Source organism: Salvelinus fontinalis, chromosome 12 (genome assembly GCF_029448725.1).
Source record: "Salvelinus fontinalis isolate EN_2023a chromosome 12, ASM2944872v1, whole genome shotgun sequence".
NCBI lineage: Eukaryota > Metazoa > Chordata > Actinopteri > Salmoniformes > Salmonidae > Salvelinus > Salvelinus fontinalis.
Window position 1 is genome coordinate 43968497 of NC_074676.1, and position 18900 is coordinate 43987396.

General features: G+C 41.4%; 1 protein-coding gene across 1 annotated transcript in view; it reads right to left on the minus strand.

The window, feature by feature from the left end:
- The window catches only part of ppp1r2 (protein phosphatase 1, regulatory (inhibitor) subunit 2), a 32440-nt gene extending 20208 nt beyond the window's left edge, over positions 1 to 12232 (minus strand). Inside the window, exons 1-3 of the mRNA XM_055940904.1 lie at positions 11592 to 12232; positions 2417 to 2524; positions 1674 to 1754 (exon numbers count right to left, since the gene is read on the minus strand). Coding sequence (XP_055796879.1) covers positions 1674 to 1754; positions 2417 to 2524; positions 11592 to 11728 — 326 coding nt within the window. The 5' untranslated portion in view covers positions 11729 to 12232. The remainder of the gene's footprint in view (positions 1 to 1673; positions 1755 to 2416; positions 2525 to 11591) is intronic.
- Between the last annotated feature and the right edge of the window lie 6668 nt (positions 12233 to 18900).

The following is an 18900-nucleotide window of genomic DNA, read 5'->3' on the forward strand; positions in this document are numbered from 1 at the left end:
TAAGAAAGCTAATGTTTAAGTTCCTTGCTCAGAACATGAGAACATATGAAAGCTGGTGGTTCCTTTTAACATGCGTCTTCAATATTCCCAGGTAAGAAGTTTTAGGTCGTAGTTATTATAGGAATTATAGGACTATTTCTCTCTATATGATTTCTATTTCATATACCTTTGACTATTGGATGTTCTTATAGGCACTTTAGTATTGCAAATGTAACAGTATAGCTTCCATCCCTCTCCTCGCTCCTACCTGGGCTCGAACGAGGAACACATCGACAACAGCCACCCTCGAAGCAGCGTTACCCATGCAGAGCAAGGGGAACAACTACTCCAAGTCTCAGAGCGAGTGACGTTTGAAACGCTATTAGCGCGCACCCCGCTAACTAGCTTGCCATTTCACATCGGTTACACCAGCCTTATCTCGGGAGTTGATAGGCTTGAAGTCATAAACAGCGCAATGCTTGAAGCATTGCGAAGAGCTGCTGGCAAAACGCACAAGTGCTGTTTGAATGAATGCTTACGAGCCTGCTGGTGCCTACCATCGCTCAGTCAGACTGCTCTATCAAATCATAGACTTAATTATAACATAATAACACACAGAAATACGAGCCTTAGGTCATTAATATTGTCGAATCCAGAAACTATCATCCTGAAAACAAAACGTTTATTCTTTCAGTGAAATACGGAACCGTTCCATATTTTATCTAACGGGTGGCATCCATACGTCTAAATATTCCTGTTACATTGCACAACCTTCAATGTTATGTCACAATTACGTAAAATTCTGGCAAATTAGTTCGCAACGAGCCAGGCGGCCCAAACTGTTGCATATACTCTGACTCTGCGTGCAATGAACGCAAGAGAAGTGACACAATTTCACCTGGTTAATATTACCTGCTAACCTGGATTTCCTTTAGCTAAATATGCAGGTTTAAAAATATTTTTTTAAATACTTCTGTGTGTTGATTTTAAGAAAGGCATTGATGCTTATGGTTAGGTACACGTTGGAGCAACGACAGTCCTTTTTCACGAATGCGCACCGCATCGATTATATGCAACGCTGGACACGCTAGATAAACTAGTAATATCATCAACCATGTGTAGTTATAACTAGTGATTATGATTGATTGATTGTTTTTTATAAGATAAGTTTAATGCTAGCTAGCAACTTACCTTGGCTTCTTACTGCATTCGCGTAACAGGCGGGCTCCTCGTGAGGCAGGTGGTTAGAGCGTTGGACTAGTTAAGCGTAAGGTTGCAGAATTGAATCCCTGAGCTGACAAGGTAAAAATCTGTCGTTCTGCCCCTGAACAAGGCAGTTAACCCACCGTTCCTAGACCATCATTGAAAATAAGAATGTGTTCTTAAGTGACTTGCCTAGTTAAATAAAGGTGTGAAAAAATAAATAAATAATAATATTCTGCAAAATCGGCACCCAAAATTACCGATTGTTATGAAAACTTAAAATCGGCCCTAATTAAATCAGCCATTCCGATTAATCGGTCAACCTCTACCTTCTTCCCCCTCCCAGGCCTCTCCAGTCAGTGATGACCCTCCTTCCCCCTCCCAGACCTGTCCAGTCAGTGATGATGACCCTCCTTCCCCCTCCCAGACCTATCCAGTCAGTGATGACCCTCCTTCCCCCTCCCAGACCTATCCAATCAGAAATAACTTACTTGGAGGCCAGGTCACCCACAGTGGGCACGTTGACCTCTGAGTCGCTGTGCGCCCCTTCATCCTCCTCGTCCCCCACCATCCTGAGGAAGAGAGAAGGAGAGAACACCGTGTCACAACGGTGACCTTCTATGCAACGGCCTTGGAGATTGGGTTACGTGCCAGTTTAGATGGCCCACCCCACCCACACTGTATGCCGACTGGGCAGAAACTCATCCACACGCACGTACACACACAACCTGCACTGCAAGAATTGAGGTGCCCTGTGAGCAGGCCAATCTGCTATCGAAATTGTATCTAATCCGGGGTGAACATATTCTCTACAAAAATGATCAAATTATAGTCTCTTTTCTACGTCACAGTCTGGGATCTAGGGACTGTTCACACACATTAAAGCAGGATCCCGCCAAACAGAGCAGAGCAGAGTTTCTTCTCAGGCCAAGTCAATCACAAATCTCTGCTGTCAACAAATGTGAATATTTGACTCCAGAAAATACGTTTTTTGGTTTGCCCAGAACTAAGATTATGTAGTGTGAAGAGTCCAACTGTCATTTTCAACATGTAATATGTAATAGGCCTAACTAATACGATTATGAGGTATTCGTAAACAAAAAAGTAAAAAACTGGAAATACTGGATAACATTGTATATGGGAAGCCATTTTGACATTCGCTGGGTAACTAAGTCTTTACCTGTTCATGAGAATGAATTGCATCGTGCTTTACACATTGAATGGGGCAACTCACCTGTTGTAGGGTGTGCTGGGCTCGTCGATCTTCATCAACCCATAGTCCTTGTCTGCTGGGTGGTACGTGGCCAGGATGTTCATCTCGTCCCATTTCTGTGACTTCTTCCTGAAAGAATGGGTCCAGAGATGAGCTCAGGGTGGTACTCAAAACCAACCAAATATTACACTAGAGACCTGGCAGATTTAATCTAGGACTACACAGTGACCCAGTTCACTCCCATAGTACATTTCAGGAACATAAAAACAAGGCAGCAATCAAATTTAAAAAAGGGTCTTATGTACAATTAAATGATTCATTGTTTGGAAAATGACAGTGTACAGAGGTTGGTCACTTCACCTTCAGCATGATGCTGATCAAGCGAGTGAGTGGGAAGAAATGCTTCACAAATGTACAAATTGTAGGCTCTCTCTGGGCTTCTGGCTGGAGTTGGCACCTTCAATAACACCGCTGTCTGGACTTAGAGACAGTGCCAAATACAGCCGTTAAACTGTCTCTACTGGCGCGCCCCTCTCTCCCTTTATCAAAGTAGCCAGCCTCCTGGACGTGTTTATGGAGGCTGAGGCCTGCCATCATGGTAGAGAGGGGCGTGGGGGGGGTGATAAATCTGCTCCCTGCTGCAGTAATCCTGCAGAGCCATCGCTAGCTGCTCACTCACACACACACTCAATAAGTCAGGCACACAGCAGGCAGTTTGACTGTCGATGGCACTGGGCTAAATCAATGGGAGACATGCCCTGTACAGCTGTGTCTCACACTAAAATGGCACATCATGGGATGAGGCACATATCAATACTGCTCAGTCAGGCTTGCTGAGATAGGCCGGCTCTTAAACACTGTTTCATAACATATATAACCCATGGGATACACGTAAGAAACCAATGTAAGCTAGTGAAGACAAAACATAAAACGATATCATTACATGAAACTGTCAGAGACATACAGTGAGCTCCAAAAGTATTGGGACAGTCACACATTTGTTGTTGTTTTGGCTCTGTACTTCAGGAATTATATAAATGACCGAGATTAAAGGGCAGATGGTCAGCTTTAACTTGAAGGTATTAACAGTTTAGAAATTACAGCACTTTTTGTACATTGGTACCCTACCATGGGGGGGGGGACTAAGGTATTGGGACAAATGCACTTAAACTCAGCAAAAAAAGGACCCTGTCTTACAAAGATAATTCGTAAAAACTCATACAATCCCAAATAATTTCACAGATCTTCATTGTAAAGGGTTTAATCACTGTTTCCCATGCTTGTTCAATGAACCATAAACAATTAATGAACATGCACCTGTGGAACGGTCGTTAAGACACTAACAGCTTACAGACAGTAGACAATTAAGGTCGCAGTTTTGAAAACGTAGGACACTAAAGAGGCCTTTCTACTGACTCTGAAAAACACCAAAAGAAAGATGCCCAGGGTCCCTGCTCATCTGCGTGAACGTGTCTTAGGCATGCTGCAAGGAGGCGTGAGGACTGGAGATGTGGCCAGGGCAATAAATTACAATGTCCGTACTGTGAGACGCCTAACACTGGGCTACAGGGAGACAGGACGGACAGCTGATCATCCTCGCAGTGGCAGACCACGTGTAACAACACCTGCACAGGATCGGTACATCCGAACATCACACCTGCGGGACAGGTACAGGATGGCAACAACAACTGCCCGAGTTACACCAGGAACGCACAATCCCCCATCAGTGCTCAGACTGTCCGCAATAGGCTGAGAGAGGCTGGACTGAGGGTTTGTAGGCCTGTTGTAAGGCAGGTCCTCACAAGACATCATCGTCAACAACGTCGCCTAGGGGCACAAACCCACCGTCACTGGACCAGGCAGGACTGGCAAAAAGTGCTCTTCACTGACGAGTCGTGGTTTTGTCTGCAAGACAGGAATGTTAGTGTTCTGCCATGGCCATCGAAGAGCCCGGATCTCAATCCCACGTCTGGGACCTGTTGGATCGGAGGGTGAGGTCTAGGGCCATTCCCCCCAGACATTTCCGGGAACTTGCAGGTGCCTTGGTGGAAGAGTGGGGTAACATCTCACAGCAAAAACTGGCAAATCTGGTGCAGTCCATGAGGAGGAGATGCACTGCAGTACTTAGTATCTGGTGTGCCCACCAGCTGCATTGACTGTTACTTTTGACCCCCCCCTCCTTTGTTCAGGGACACATTCAATTTCTGTTAGTCACATGTCTGTTGAACTTGTTCAGTTTATGTCTCAGTTGTTGAATCTTATGCTCATACAAATATTTACACATGTTAAGTTTGCTGAAAATAAATGCAGTAAACAGTGAGGACAATGTTTTTTTTTGCTGAGTTTATATGCGTCTTAAAGTAGTCAAAAGTTTAGTATTTGGTCCTATATTTCTAGCATGCAACATTTACATCAAGCTTGTGACTCTACAAACTTTGGGGATACATTTGCAGTTTGTTTTGGTTGTGTTTCAGATGATTTTGTGCCCAATAGAAAGAATGTATTGTAATTAAGAATATAATGTTTGTAAACCCTTCAACATGAATGTTGATGCTACCATAATTATAGATTATCCTGAATGAATCATAATAATGATGAATGATAGTCAGAGGCATAATCATTATACCCAAAAAAACACTTCCCTGTTATTGTGATGGTGAGAGGTTAGCATGTCTTGGGGGTATGATATTTGTGCGTGTGTATTTTTCTCATTCAGGATTATACGTAATCATGGTAGCATCCACATTCATGTAGAAGTGTTTAGAAACATTATATTCTTATTTTCAATAAAAGTGACTCAAATGACAAAATACATTACTTACAATGAACTTCTATTGGACACAAAACCATCTGATCACAAGCTTGATGTAATCATTGCGTGCTATGAATATGAGACCAAATACTAAACTTTTGACTACTTGAGTACACAAGTGAATGTCCCAATACTTTTAGTCCCCTAAAATGGGCTATGTACAAAAAGTGCTGTAATTTCTAACCGGTTTACCCAATATGGATAAAAATACCCTCAAATTAAAGCTGACAGTCTGCACTTTAACCTCATAGTCATTGTATTATTTCAAATCCAAAGTGTTGGGAGTACAGAGTCAAAACAATAACAGAAATCTGTCACTGTCCAAATAGGGTTGGAGCTCACTGTATACATGGAAATTACAAGTTAACAGTTACTTTTTAAACTTCCCCAACCCTAGTTTGATGAGTCTACATTTCACCAGACTTTGAACCCTACCTTTATGGACAATTTCTAAATCATTTAAAACAGAAGCCAAACCAGTGTGACTGCATCTGGGCCAGGGAAGATAGGGAGTTTTGTCTGTATGTGAGGAGTGTTGACAAGCCAGTAGAGGAGAGGAGCCAGTTTCACTGCTCTAAAATGTCTGTACGTCAGTCTGTGTATTTCTGCGTCTGTCTTTATCCTTCTGTATGTGTGAGGGGGTTGGTTATACAACACATCCCAGACACTGCCAGCCAGCCTGGCCTGATTTACAGTACACAGCACCCGTGCAAATCCACTCAAGACCTGACGCAGCCAGTCAGAAAAAAATGTTTATAAAAAAATACATAATGGAATGACAACAACCACCTCTTTTGGTAAAAAAAAAACAGCCCTATTACTACTTCTGTTATTCTTATTCGTATTTATTACTATTTTTCAACTGCATTGTTGGTTAGGGGCTCGTAAGTAAGCATTTCACTGTAAGGTCTACTACACCTGTTGTATTCGGCGCATGATGTGACCAATAATATTTGATTTGAGAACGGACGCTATTTGACACTCCCATTCAGTGTGTGTGCAGTGAGCATCTCTTGGAGAGGCCAACAGCTGGGTACATCCCTCTAAAAAATAAAGTGGAGAGGTGAACTACACTATCAGATAGAATATTCTAAGACAAGCAGTGTGTTAAAGAGCGCTCTGGTCTATACTTTCCAGCCGTGGTCCCGTGTGGCTCAGTTGGTAGAGCATGGGGCTTACAAAAACGCCAAGATTGTGGGTTCGATTCCCACAGGGTACAAAAACATATGCACTCTACTGTAAGTCGCTCTGGATAAGAGCGTCTGTTAAATTACTCAAATGTAAAAATGTGTTGTTTGTAAAAATCTGAGCACACTAAAGTCAATATAGAGAGTATTAGGGACTTGGAGAGGTGGGGAAAGCCTAGAAATCCACTCATGTTGAGATAAATATGTTGTAAAATAAAAAATTAAATGTTTTTGCTTGAACCCAGTGAAGCCCATTGTCAAGGGACTGCAGTGCCCATTTGATCTACTATACTGGAGCAGGAAGTAGGCTACTATACAGGTTGCTCCTATGGTATTTTCTCCCAACTGTATCAAAAGTCATGACAGTCGATGCATGTCCCTCAACCCACTCATGAAATGGTCAGATTGGGCATCTAAGACAGTGGAGGAGAGATAGAGTTTCATGGAACCATGGCTGTGACTCAGTTAAAAGTCATTGACTATAATGAATAATGAATGACTGAGCTTGGGGTCCATGCATCAATGTTGACTGATTAGTGACTGCAATGAAATGGCTTACATTGAAATTGAGAAGATGCTTGACTATTGTTTACGGGGCACCAATAGTCATTACCCATGACACTTTCTAGAACTCCATGGCAGGAAGTTGTGATTGTTTGGACTCTGGACAGGTGCAGAGTGGACAAATGCTTTGTGACAGCAATACGGATATTTGGAAAGCTGGGTCAGGATATCCCCTTGGGGCTGTATAATGAATTGAAAGCTCCAGTCTTTTCTGTCCCCTTTGGGAAACACAAGAGATGGCAACACAGCCTAGCGGTTAAGAGCGTTGGGCCAGTAATAGAAAGGTCGCTGGTTCGAATCCCCAAGCCGAAGAAAAATCTGCCCTTGACCAATGCAGTTAACCCCCAACAACAACTGCTCCCCGGGCGCCAATGACGTGGATTAAGGCAGTCGTCATCGTCCCCCGCCTCACCTCTCTGATTCAGAGGGTTTGGGTTCAATGCAAAAGACATATTTCAGTTGAATGCATTCACTTGGACAACTGATTTACCCTTTCCACTCTTACCAGGGTTCCAGCCAACTGTTTCACACAAATAAAGTACATGTCGGATTTTAAACAAAATGTTACGACAGGCCTGATGGAAAAAGCAAATTTAAAAAAGGTAGGATCTTTTTGTGTTGGTCAAATGAATCATGCGAGAAAAGGCAGTGGAAACCGCAAATATTGATATAACAAGCAGTAAACTTCCATGATATGTTGCGTGGTCCTCCCATTACAACTCAGTAAAGCATGCAGTTTATTAGACACACTGTTTTAGTTGCAACAAGTCAATTTGATGGAAAAGCATCTCAGGTGGAAAAATGTGCATATTGTTTTTATGCAGGTTTTATTATTTCTGCATGAAAATCTGCCACCAACTGGAGGAAAACCTAGCAATAGATAGGAACACGTTTCCCCAAACAATACATGATTTAAAGAATGAGTAACTTGGCAGTCTCTACGGGGGTGACACAGGGTTAAAATCTTGGGCCCGACTCTTTTCTCTGTATAGATCAATGATGTCGCTCTTGCTGCTGGTGATTCTCTAATCCACCTCTACGCAGACGACACCATTCTGTATACTTCTGGCCCTTCTTTGTGTGACAGTATAACTTTTACGTCGTCCCCTCGCCCCGACACGGGCGCGAACCAGGGACCCTCTGCACACATCAACAACTGACACCCACAAAGCATCGTTACCCATCGCTCCACAAAGGCCGCGGCCCTTGCAGAGCAAGGGGCAACCCTACTTAATGTCTCAGAGCAAGTGACGTAACTGATTGAAATGCTACTAGCGCGCACCCGCTAACTAGCTAGCCATTTCACATCCGTTACATTTGGACACTGTTAACTAACCTCCAGACGAGCTTCAATGTCATACAACTCTCCTTCCGTGGCCTCCAACTGCTCTTAAAACGCTAGTAAATCTAAATGCATGCTTTTCAACCGATCGCTGCCCGCACCCGCCCGCCCACTATGGACGGCTCTGACTTAGAATATGTGGACAACTACAAATATCTAGGTGTCTGGTTAGACCGTAAACTCTCCTTCCAGACTCACATTAAGCATCTCCAATCCAAAATTAAATCTAGAATCGGCTTCCTATTTCGCAACAAAGCATCCTTCACTCATGCTGCCAAACATACCCTCGTAAAAATGACTATCCTACCGATCCTTGACTTTGGCAATGTCATTTATAAAATAGCCACCAACACTCTAATCAGCAAATTGGATCCAGTCTATCACAGGTGCCATCCGTTTTGTCACCAAAGCCCCATATACTACCCACCACTGCGACCTGTATGCTCTCGTTGGCTGGCCCTCGCTTCATATTCGTCGCCAAACCCACTGGCTCCAGGTCATCTATAAGTCTCTGCTAGGTAAAGACCCACCTTATCTCAGCTCACTGGTCACCATAGCAGCACCCACCGTAGCACTCGCTCCAGCAGGTATATCTCACTGGTCATCCCCAAAGCCAATTCCTCCTTTGGCCGCCTTTCCTTACAGTTCTCTGCTGCTAATGACTGGAACGAACTGCAAAAATCACTGAAGCTGGAGACTCATATCTCCATCACTAGCTTTAAGCACCAGCTGTCAGAGCAGCTCACAGATCACTGCACCTGTTCATAGCCCATCTGTAAATAGCCCATCCAACAACCTCATCCCCCATACTGTTATGTATTTTGCTCCTTTACACCCCAGTATCTCTACTTGCACATTTATCACTCCAGTGTTTAATTGCTATATTGTAATTATTTTGCCACTATGGCCTATTTATTGCCTTACCTCCCTGATCTTACTACATTTGCACACATTGTATACAGACTTTTTCTATTGTATTATTGACTGCATGTTTGTTTATTCCATGTGTAACTATTCCATGTGTAACTCTGTGTTGTTGTTTGTGTCGCACTGCTTTGCTTTATCTTGGCCAGGTCGCAGGTGTAAATGAGAACTTGTTCTCAACTAGCCTACCTGGTTAAATAAAGGTGAAATAAAATGTTAAAAAGTATATCTAGAAAAGCATGGGAAAATTCCACTGCTGTGGCAATGAGCCTAACATAGATAAAATCCCAATAGCTTTAGTTGATTCATTGTTCCTTCAGCACAGCAAACTGAATGTAGTAATCTAACCTTGAGACGGTATAGCCAAATAGTGTTGGTGTTTAAGGACAAAGTACTTAATATGTGGCTAGTTTCACCATAACAATAGTATGGAATCATGTGGTAAGCAAAGAAAAAGTGCTAAATAAATATATTTTATATTTGAGATTCTTCAAAGTGAAAAGCTGTCTTGGTATTCTCTCAACCAGTTGTCATCCAGGGTGACATCTTTTTTCCAAGCTATGGCACACAATATTTTACATACAGCAGGTTTTTAAAGGACCAAAGAGTTGTTATCTGCTTTGTGGTTTTATTTTTGCCATCGAAAAAAACGTTGCAACACTGGTATGTTCCCGGCTCTACTGCTCATCCATCAAATTTAAATCTGATTTTGACTGAAAGTAGTACCCTAATACGGACAGATGGCTTAAGCAAAAATTTGGGAAAGAGCTTAAAAATAGTCATGATGAGAAAATAAGCCATGTGTGTGGTTTTGGTTTGCGAGGACTGTTAGAGAGACGGGATACAAACAACACCCTATGAGTTCTGGTGCTGAAGGGGTGTGTGCATGCAGCTGTCTGCGCGTGTTCTTGTTTGTTTGCTACAGACATAGCTTGAACTGAAGGAGTAGGCTACAGTGCAGCCAGTCGTGCTGGTCTCATCCCACTACATTTGAAGAAAGAGAATTGTTCAGGAAATCTTTTTACCCATTTCCTACAGAAAGACTATTTTGGTATCAACACAGAACTGGCTGGGAATGGAATTCACTGATAAATAGGCCATACAAGGACGGCAGTTTCACATGGACGGGAAGTTATGAGTCTCATAGTAGGTTATATGAAGGCTAGCCACCTAACACCATAAATGGACTATATAAATCACAAGCATGAATTATTGAAACTCAAACAACCTCCATCTCTATCCACCTGTGCATCTTCACAGATCTTCATTAAAAAGACAAGCTGGACTTGAGAAAACAACACTCATATTGCAATTAGACACGGTGTATTTCCTAGTGGTATCATTTGAGCAACTGAACAGCTCAAAAGGACTAGCTCACTGACAGTTTAATGTGCAAAGTGAATTAGATCAATGCCTGACTTCAGGCATAAACTCACCACAGTTCTGACAACCCCAGAGGGCCAATGTGTAAATATAACGTGACAGCTTGGGATGTGGAAGTCAGTGCCTTGACAGCAGATACTCTCACTGATGACACTCTAGGCACTAAGGGTGGAGTGTACAGTAAGCTACCATCCAGCTTCCACATTTACCCACAGTCTTAGAAACTAAACTGTATAGGACAGTCTGTGCCCACCACACAATGGTAAATTAGTCTATAATTTACAGGTCTGAATCCTTCAGCTACTGCTGTACATCATGTGTGTGATGGAGAGTAGGAATGGTTAACTTGCTGGCTAACATACCTGATGCCAACATAACATTTCTTAAATCTTAACTAATTACTAAAATCGTCTCTGGGTTTAAACATATCTGTAGAAAAAAAAACACTTCCAAATTGTTTGTTTGCTCTGGTAAAAATGTCTGTGGCTAGACTATTATTTGGCTGGCTAGACTATTATTTGGCTAGCTAGCCAGTCAACCCATTCATCAACCACCTTTAAAAACAGCTAACATCAGTTAGTTGGCTGATGAAATGTACGCGTGATTACAGGTGTGAAACCGGATAAAATATCAACAAGTAGATATTTGGGACGTTGCTAACGTTAGCTAGGTAACATAGCTAGCCAATGTTACCTTCTCGGGCAAACTAGCTAGCAAATTGGCTAGCCAACATTAACTGGTAAGTTTACAGTCCTAGTGAGAACAATATGAGTGAATTGGAAAGCAAGCATGACAACTGACTTGCTAACGTTAACTAGCTAGTTAGCATTATGTACTACCTGGCACATTACTGACGAGTTCACGTTAGCTAGCAAGTCCATAAAGTTTTCAGCCAGGGCAGCACCCAACGCAGAGCAAGCTAAGCTAACGTTACCTAGACTGTCGGTGTCAACAAGAAACTAAGCTAGCTAACTGTCTACTCACTGTTGGTCATCTTCCAGAAGTCCAGGATCCACTTGTTCTGGAGTCTCTACTGGCACTTCTTCGGCTGGGCCCACTTTGATGCCCGTCCCGCTGTTCTTGTTCTTCAGAATACCTTTTATCGGCCGGGGAGCTGCCATTTCCACAAGCGCTAGGTCACTCACTGGAGAGTGGTTGTCAATTATCAAAACTAGCTAGTACTCGATGCACCTTAATTTTGTGCCCTTTGCTTTTATAATTCAAAAGACAAACCCCGATTAGGCTACAACTGTTCCTGCACTCCAAACTCCCGGTTGTCTCATAAACACGATCAACTTCACCGCTGAAAGTATTTGGCATGCCCCCGACGCCGCACGCTGTTTTGTCTGTGGCGACCACTGAAGTATAGGTGGCGACTAGCGGCAAAAAGCAGCAGTCGCCGACAGTCGTCACTAGTTACCACAAGCACAAAGTCATAAACCCCGCCCGTTTCTACAATTCCTCTTCTTAAAATCTGATTTTAATCTAACCCTAATCCCTTAACCCTAACTATAGCCATACTGCCAACCTTATGCCTAACCTTACATTAGGATCAAAAAGCTTTCATTTTCATGAATTTTTACGATATAAACCATTTGATTTTATGGCTGTGGTAACTAGTGACAACCGTCGCCGACACCGCCTTATTTTTTATCATCGCGAGAATATAGAGTTGCTACAACAACGCTTTCTTCACAGTGACCTGCAAAGGTAGCCATACTTATTGTGGCACTCAGGGTTATAATTCAGGGGTGGGCAACTTTTTCTCCATCCCTAGCAAACACAGCGGATTAATCCAATTGCATTTTAAAATGAAGATCATGATTAGGTGATTATTGGACTCAGGTGTGTTAGCTGGGGCTGGGCAAAACTGTGACAACAATCAGGTCCTTGAGGACTGGAAATACCCACCCCTGGGTTATACGCATACTCCAGTTTAATAAACTATATATGCCTAACGGCTCAAAAATAATGGCTGGAATGACGCAAATGCAATGGCATCAAACACATAGAAACCATGTGTTTGATACCATCCCACCTTTTCCGCTCCAGCCATTACTATGAGCCCGTCCTCTCCAATTAAGATGCTGGTTGGTGAACCTCTGTGATTTGTATACACAGACATACAGCGCATTCGGAAAGTATTATTCGGTAATACTTTTTCCATATTTTGTTACATTACAGCCTTTTTATAAAATTTATTAAATAAACATTTTCCCTCATCAATCTACATACAATATCCCATAACGACAAAGCGAAAACAGGTTTATAGACATTTTTGCAAAAGTATTAAAAATGAACAACAGAAATACCTTATTTACATAAGTATACAGACCCTTTGCTATGAGACTCGAAATTGAGTTCAGGTGCATCCTGTTTCCATTAATCATCCTTGAGATGTTTCTACAACTTGATTGGAGTCCACCTGTGGTAAATTCAATTGATTGGACATGATTTGGAAAGGCACACACCTGTCTATATAAGGTCCCACAGTTGACAATGAATGTCAGAGCAAAAACCAAGCCATAAGGTCGATGGAATTGTCCGTAGAGCTCTGAGACAGGATTGTGTCGAAGTACAGATCTGGGGATGGGTACCAAAAAATGTCTACAGCATTGAAGGTCCCCAAGAACACAGTGGCCTCCATCATTCTTAATGACAGAGCTCCAGAGTTCCTCTGTGGAGATGGGAGAACATTCCAGAAAGACAACATCTCTGCCCCACTCCACCAATCAGGCCTTTATGGTTGAGTGGCCAGACGGAAGCCACTCCCCAGTAAAAGGCACAACAGGCTGCTTGGAGTTTGCCAAGAGGTCCCTAAAGGACTCTGACCATGAGGAACAAGATTCTCTGGTCGATGAAAACAAGCTTGAACTCTTTGGCCTGAATGCCAAGCGTCACGTCTGGAGGAAACCTGGCACCATTCATATGGTGACGCGTGGTTGTGGCAGCATCATGCTGTGGGGATTTTTTTCAGGGACTGGGAGACAAGTCAGCATCGAGGGAATGATTAACGGAGCAAAGTACAGAGAGATCTATGATGACAACCTGCTCCAGAACGCTCAGGAGGTTCATGTGACCAATACGATTTGATTTGATTGCTGTCCTGCCTGAGTATTCAAAATACAATTTTGGTGGTCTATCAGGGGGAAATGTATGGGATTCAAAAGTATCCCATACATTGAAGTAAATTTGAAGTTGTCAAATACAAATAGTAAAGTACAGATAGCCAAAAAAAATACATAAATAGCACTGCCAGATCACAACAAACTGAACAGAAACTGGCGATAAATTATGGTTAGGGACAAATCAACCTTACGACCACTAGGTGTCATCGTATACCCATAGATCAAATTGATTTCATATTTTTGTAAGATATATATATATATATATGCAAAACATACAAACGACAGCATACAGACACCCACAAACATCAATGACATCACACCTGCTCAGACCCACCTGATCACATCTCCATCATACTCCTCTGTAAACTGGTCATCTCTGTATACCCGTCGCAAGACCCACTTAGTTCTCACTCCCCCCTATTTGAGATGGCCAGCAGCATACCACCCTGCATACCACTGCTGGCTTGCTTCTGAAGCTAAGCAGGGTTGGTCAGGGCAGTGATTGGGGACACTGCCCTGTGTAGGGTGCTGTGTAGGGACACTGCCCTGTGTAGGGTGCTGTCTTTCGGATGGGACGTTAAACGGGTGTCCTGACTCTCTGAGGTCATTAAAAATCCCATGGCACTTATCGTAAGAGTAGGGGTGTTAACCCCGGTGTCCTGGCTAAATTCCCAATCTGGCCCTCAAACCATCATGGTCACCTAATAATCCCCAGTTTACAATTGGCTAATTTATCCCCCTCCTCTCCCCTGTAACTATTCCCCAGGTCGTTGCTGCAAATGAGAACGTGTTCTCAGTCAACTTACCTGGTAAAATAACGGTAAAATAAAATAAAAAAAATAAAAAATAAAAATATCTACTGCAGCCCTCATCCTCCACATACAACACCCGTTCTCTCAGTCACATTCTGTTTAAGGCCCCCAAAGCACACACATCTCTGGGTTGCTCGTCTTTTCAGTTCGATGCAGCTAGCAACTGGAACGATCTGCAACAAACACTCAAACTGGACAGTTTAATCTCCATCTCTTCATTCAAAGACTCAATCATGGACACGCATACTGACAGTTGTGCTTGCTTTGCATGAAGTATTGTTGTCTCTACCTTCTTGTCCTTTGGGCTGTTGTCTGTGCCCAATAATGTTTGTACCATGTTTTGTGCTGCTACCATGTTATGTTGTGTTGCTACCATGCTGTGTTGTCATGTGTTGCTACCATGTTGTTATGTTGTGTTGCTTCCTTGCTATGTTGTTGTCTTAGATCTCTCTTGTCGTGATGTGTGTGTTGTCCTATATTTATATATGACTCATTTCTTAAATTTTTTATCCCAGCCTCCATCCCTGCAGGAGGCTGTTTGCCTTTTGGTACGCCGTCATTATAAATAAGAATTTGTTCTTAACTGACTTGCCTAGTTAAATAAATAAATAAAAATCAACGACATCTCACCTGCCCAGACCTACCTGCTCACAACCCCATTTCCAGCGCCAGCATTACTCTCCGCCACATGGCCTCAAACTGCACAATTATGTATGTCTCTGTTGCCCAACGCACTTTCAACATTTAGATAACAAAGCATTTTACCTTTCCATTGTGTTAACTATGGCGGATTTGTTGATTTCCAGTTTTTGTATACTTTTTTTCCCAAGACGATTGACGAGAAAAGTATCATCCAGGTATATCACTGCACTCTCATATGCCATGTCTTGAATTATGCAGACAGATGGATTAAAAGTTAATTTACATTGTAATACCACTGACAGACAACTTTTTAACTTAATTTTACACTAAAGACATGACTGCCATTGTGTAGAAGAATTAGGGAATTTTGGCTCTAGTATAATAAATTATATACACTAGTTTATACTGGATTAAGTGTACATTTTCGTTAACTGAAATTTAGTTTAAAAAATATGTTCCAACATTCCCTCCATCTTGTGTCAATTTCAATTATTTTTAAGTCTTTGTTTCAATCGTTTATATTTTCTTCTAAGAGATTGTCAGTTGGATAGGCTCTCTGCAAGGTTTTGTATATCTTACTTATTATATGACTATCCTTTTCTGACACAAATAGAATTCTCCTCAAGATTCCTCTGGTGTCCAATAGGATTCCCCTCAAGATTGCTTTGGTGTCCAATAGGATTCCCCCCAAGATTGCGCTGGTGTCCAATAGGATTCCCCTCAAGATTCATCTGGTGTCCAATAGGATTCCCCTCAAGATTGCTCTGGTGTCCAAAAGATTTCAAATAGAAATCTCATGATCTAAAACTTTTAAATTGCATGTATTTGAAAATATCTATATTGGTCAGTCTAAAATTGTCATGAAAATGCATGTATTTCCTATTACCAAGTAATTTAGGGTTAATGTTCTTAGCTTTATCCTTTGAAAATAAACACATAAAAAGATTATGTGGATGAGCATGCTCATCTTCAATATGTACCCATTGTTCCTCTTTAGTGCATTTAACTATATGTCGCAAGTGTGACGACCCTCCCACTCTGTCTGCCGTATTCTCTCTTTGTTCTTGTTTCCTTATTAGGATGCCGGTGGGCGGTGTTGGGAGGGTCGTCAGCTACATGGGAAACACCTGGGCCCGGTGTCTCCCAGGATAAATATACCACTTCCCCATTCATGGAGGAGACTCTCTCCATGCAGACATCGTCATAGATTTTGTTGTGGCTTTTTGTGGCCTTTTGGTTGTTTGCTTTAGCACCTTTCAACACACCACATTATCACATTTATGGTAGCAAAACACTCACTTACATTACTGATTACTGATTACACACACACCATTGTTAATTGCATTTAGGTTACTTTAGTTAAATAAATATATTTTGTTATTCCTTATCTCCACGTTGTCTCCCTTTTGTTACGGGCTTTGAGCCGGTTCGTGACACAAGTACAGTATAAGCCTTGGGTGGTGAGTTAGAAAGTTAAAATCTCTCTCAAACCTACGAAGATGTAAAACTTTACTTTTTATTCTATGATTTATTTACCCATATAAAGTCTGTAATGACCTAGTATACTTTTTTAAAGGAATGTCTTCGGATGGGGTGATTGGTATTACAAAGAATAAATATAAAAACTTTGGGAGCCATGCCATTCTGAAGAGGTTTATTCTACCTGTAAGATTTAATGGAAGATTGTTCCATTTAATTCGATCTGTTAATATAATATCTCGTTTAGTAATGGGATAAAGTTATCTTTATATATTTGCTCAGGGGTGAAACTTTCACTGGGGAAGGGGATGGGAGACGGGGACATGTCCCCCTCACTTTCTGAAATTGCATTTTTGTCCCCCCCCAGTTGTATCATTGGAATGTGATACAAAACAGGGCAACGTTGTACTTTAGGACCATGTGGACGCCTCCGAGCGGTTGGGTAGGCTGTTTGGAGAGTTTATCCGACTGAAACATTTAATAATTATGCCCCCCCCCACTTCTAAAACCAACCTTGCGCCCCTGTATTTGTTGTTTGTTGTCACGTATTTTAAGCATCCAATTTGATATTTTTTGTGGTCCACTTAAAGGATTGCTGTAGATCATGAGTTATTATTTTATTTTTCCTATTGCCTTTATTTGTTTTTTTTTCACTTTAATTTTATATCCTGAGATTTTAGAGTATTCTGAAAATATCTTGATCTTGATTTAAAGTGCATTTAAAGTTTGATTTTTGGTTGAGATGGAGATGTGAATCTAACATATAAATGATTCATTTTTAGACAAACTGGAATTAAAGCCAGACTAAGTCAGTGGCACAGAAGGAACTATCCAAGCAGAAGATACTTCTCCTTCAAATGTTAATATTTGGTTTCGTTGTCAACCAAACACAATTCAATATTACTTTAGTAATAGAGTAGATAGGCTGAACTTTAGGCTAACTTACAAACTAATGGAACAGTATTTATTCAACCTTAAAATGAGTAACACATTTTGACAAAGCGTGCAAGTTCAAGGTAGTGACATGTGTAACTCTGTGTTGTTGTTTTTGGTCGCACTGCTTTGCTTCATCTTGGCCAGGTCGCAGTTGTAAATGAGAACTTGTTCTCAACTGGCCTACCTGGTTAAATAAAGGTGAAAAAAAGAAGAAGAAAAAATAGCATTCTAAGGTCGCAGATCGTTGGAAATCTTCCCAATTGCTATAATAATCTGCGCAGAATCTCAAACAGCATTGATCACTTGCACCATGCTCTTTTAATGTAATCTCAACTACAATCCAGGTCATTTGGTTGTGCTATGAGATAAAGCACATTGATAACACATTTAAGTTGTTGTATAAATACAAAATATCTGACATTGTATTCCCATTTGAACTTTGTTGTGCTTTTAAATGGTTCAAAGCGCTGTGAAAACACATTTAGATGTTAAACCAGAAATCAGACATTGTTTTTCCATTGGAATTTGGTTGTGCTTTTAGATGGTTGAACCATAGTGATAACACATTGTTTAATTCCCAAACTTCTCATTATCTTTTTGAGTGGATGAATAAAGGTTAAAATCTCATTGATCAACATCTCAACCAAATATTACCCAAATTTCCACGTTGAAATGACATGGTGTGCCCAGTGGGATGTGTCTACATTGCTGAGGCTTGTTTACTCATTGACTTCAAGTAGAGCATTGTTGGTGAATCTGAATAAAAGCCTAATAAAATTGTCCCACCCCCCCAGCTTGGGCAGCACTGCTACACTGCTTTTTTATAGTGACAAAGTGTTTGTGACACGTGCATGTGTTCCAATGATGTCATAATTATCTGGAGGTTCCATGTTGTCTATCAGCTTGGCTGTCCTTCAGAAAGCAGCTAATATTTGTACTCCACAGATGTATTTTCATGCAGCTAATGATACCAGCAGAACTAAGGTAATTGATCGGATCCATCAACATAACCCACTGGGCACAGACGTCAGTTTAACATCTGGTTTTGATTTAAAGTTTGGTTGTTGTTAACTAACATGAATTCAATGTAAAATCAACAAAACGTTTCACCATGTCACTGGATTTAGGTTAAAAGTTGGGTGAAGAAAAGACTAAATGCCTTTCAAGTTGATTACTTTTTGCAAATCCAATTAGTTTTCTACGTTGATTAAATATCATCACATAGCTTTTTGGGGGTTGAAATGATGTGGAATCAACGTTGATTCAACCAGTTTTTGCCCAGTGGGAAATGGTTCA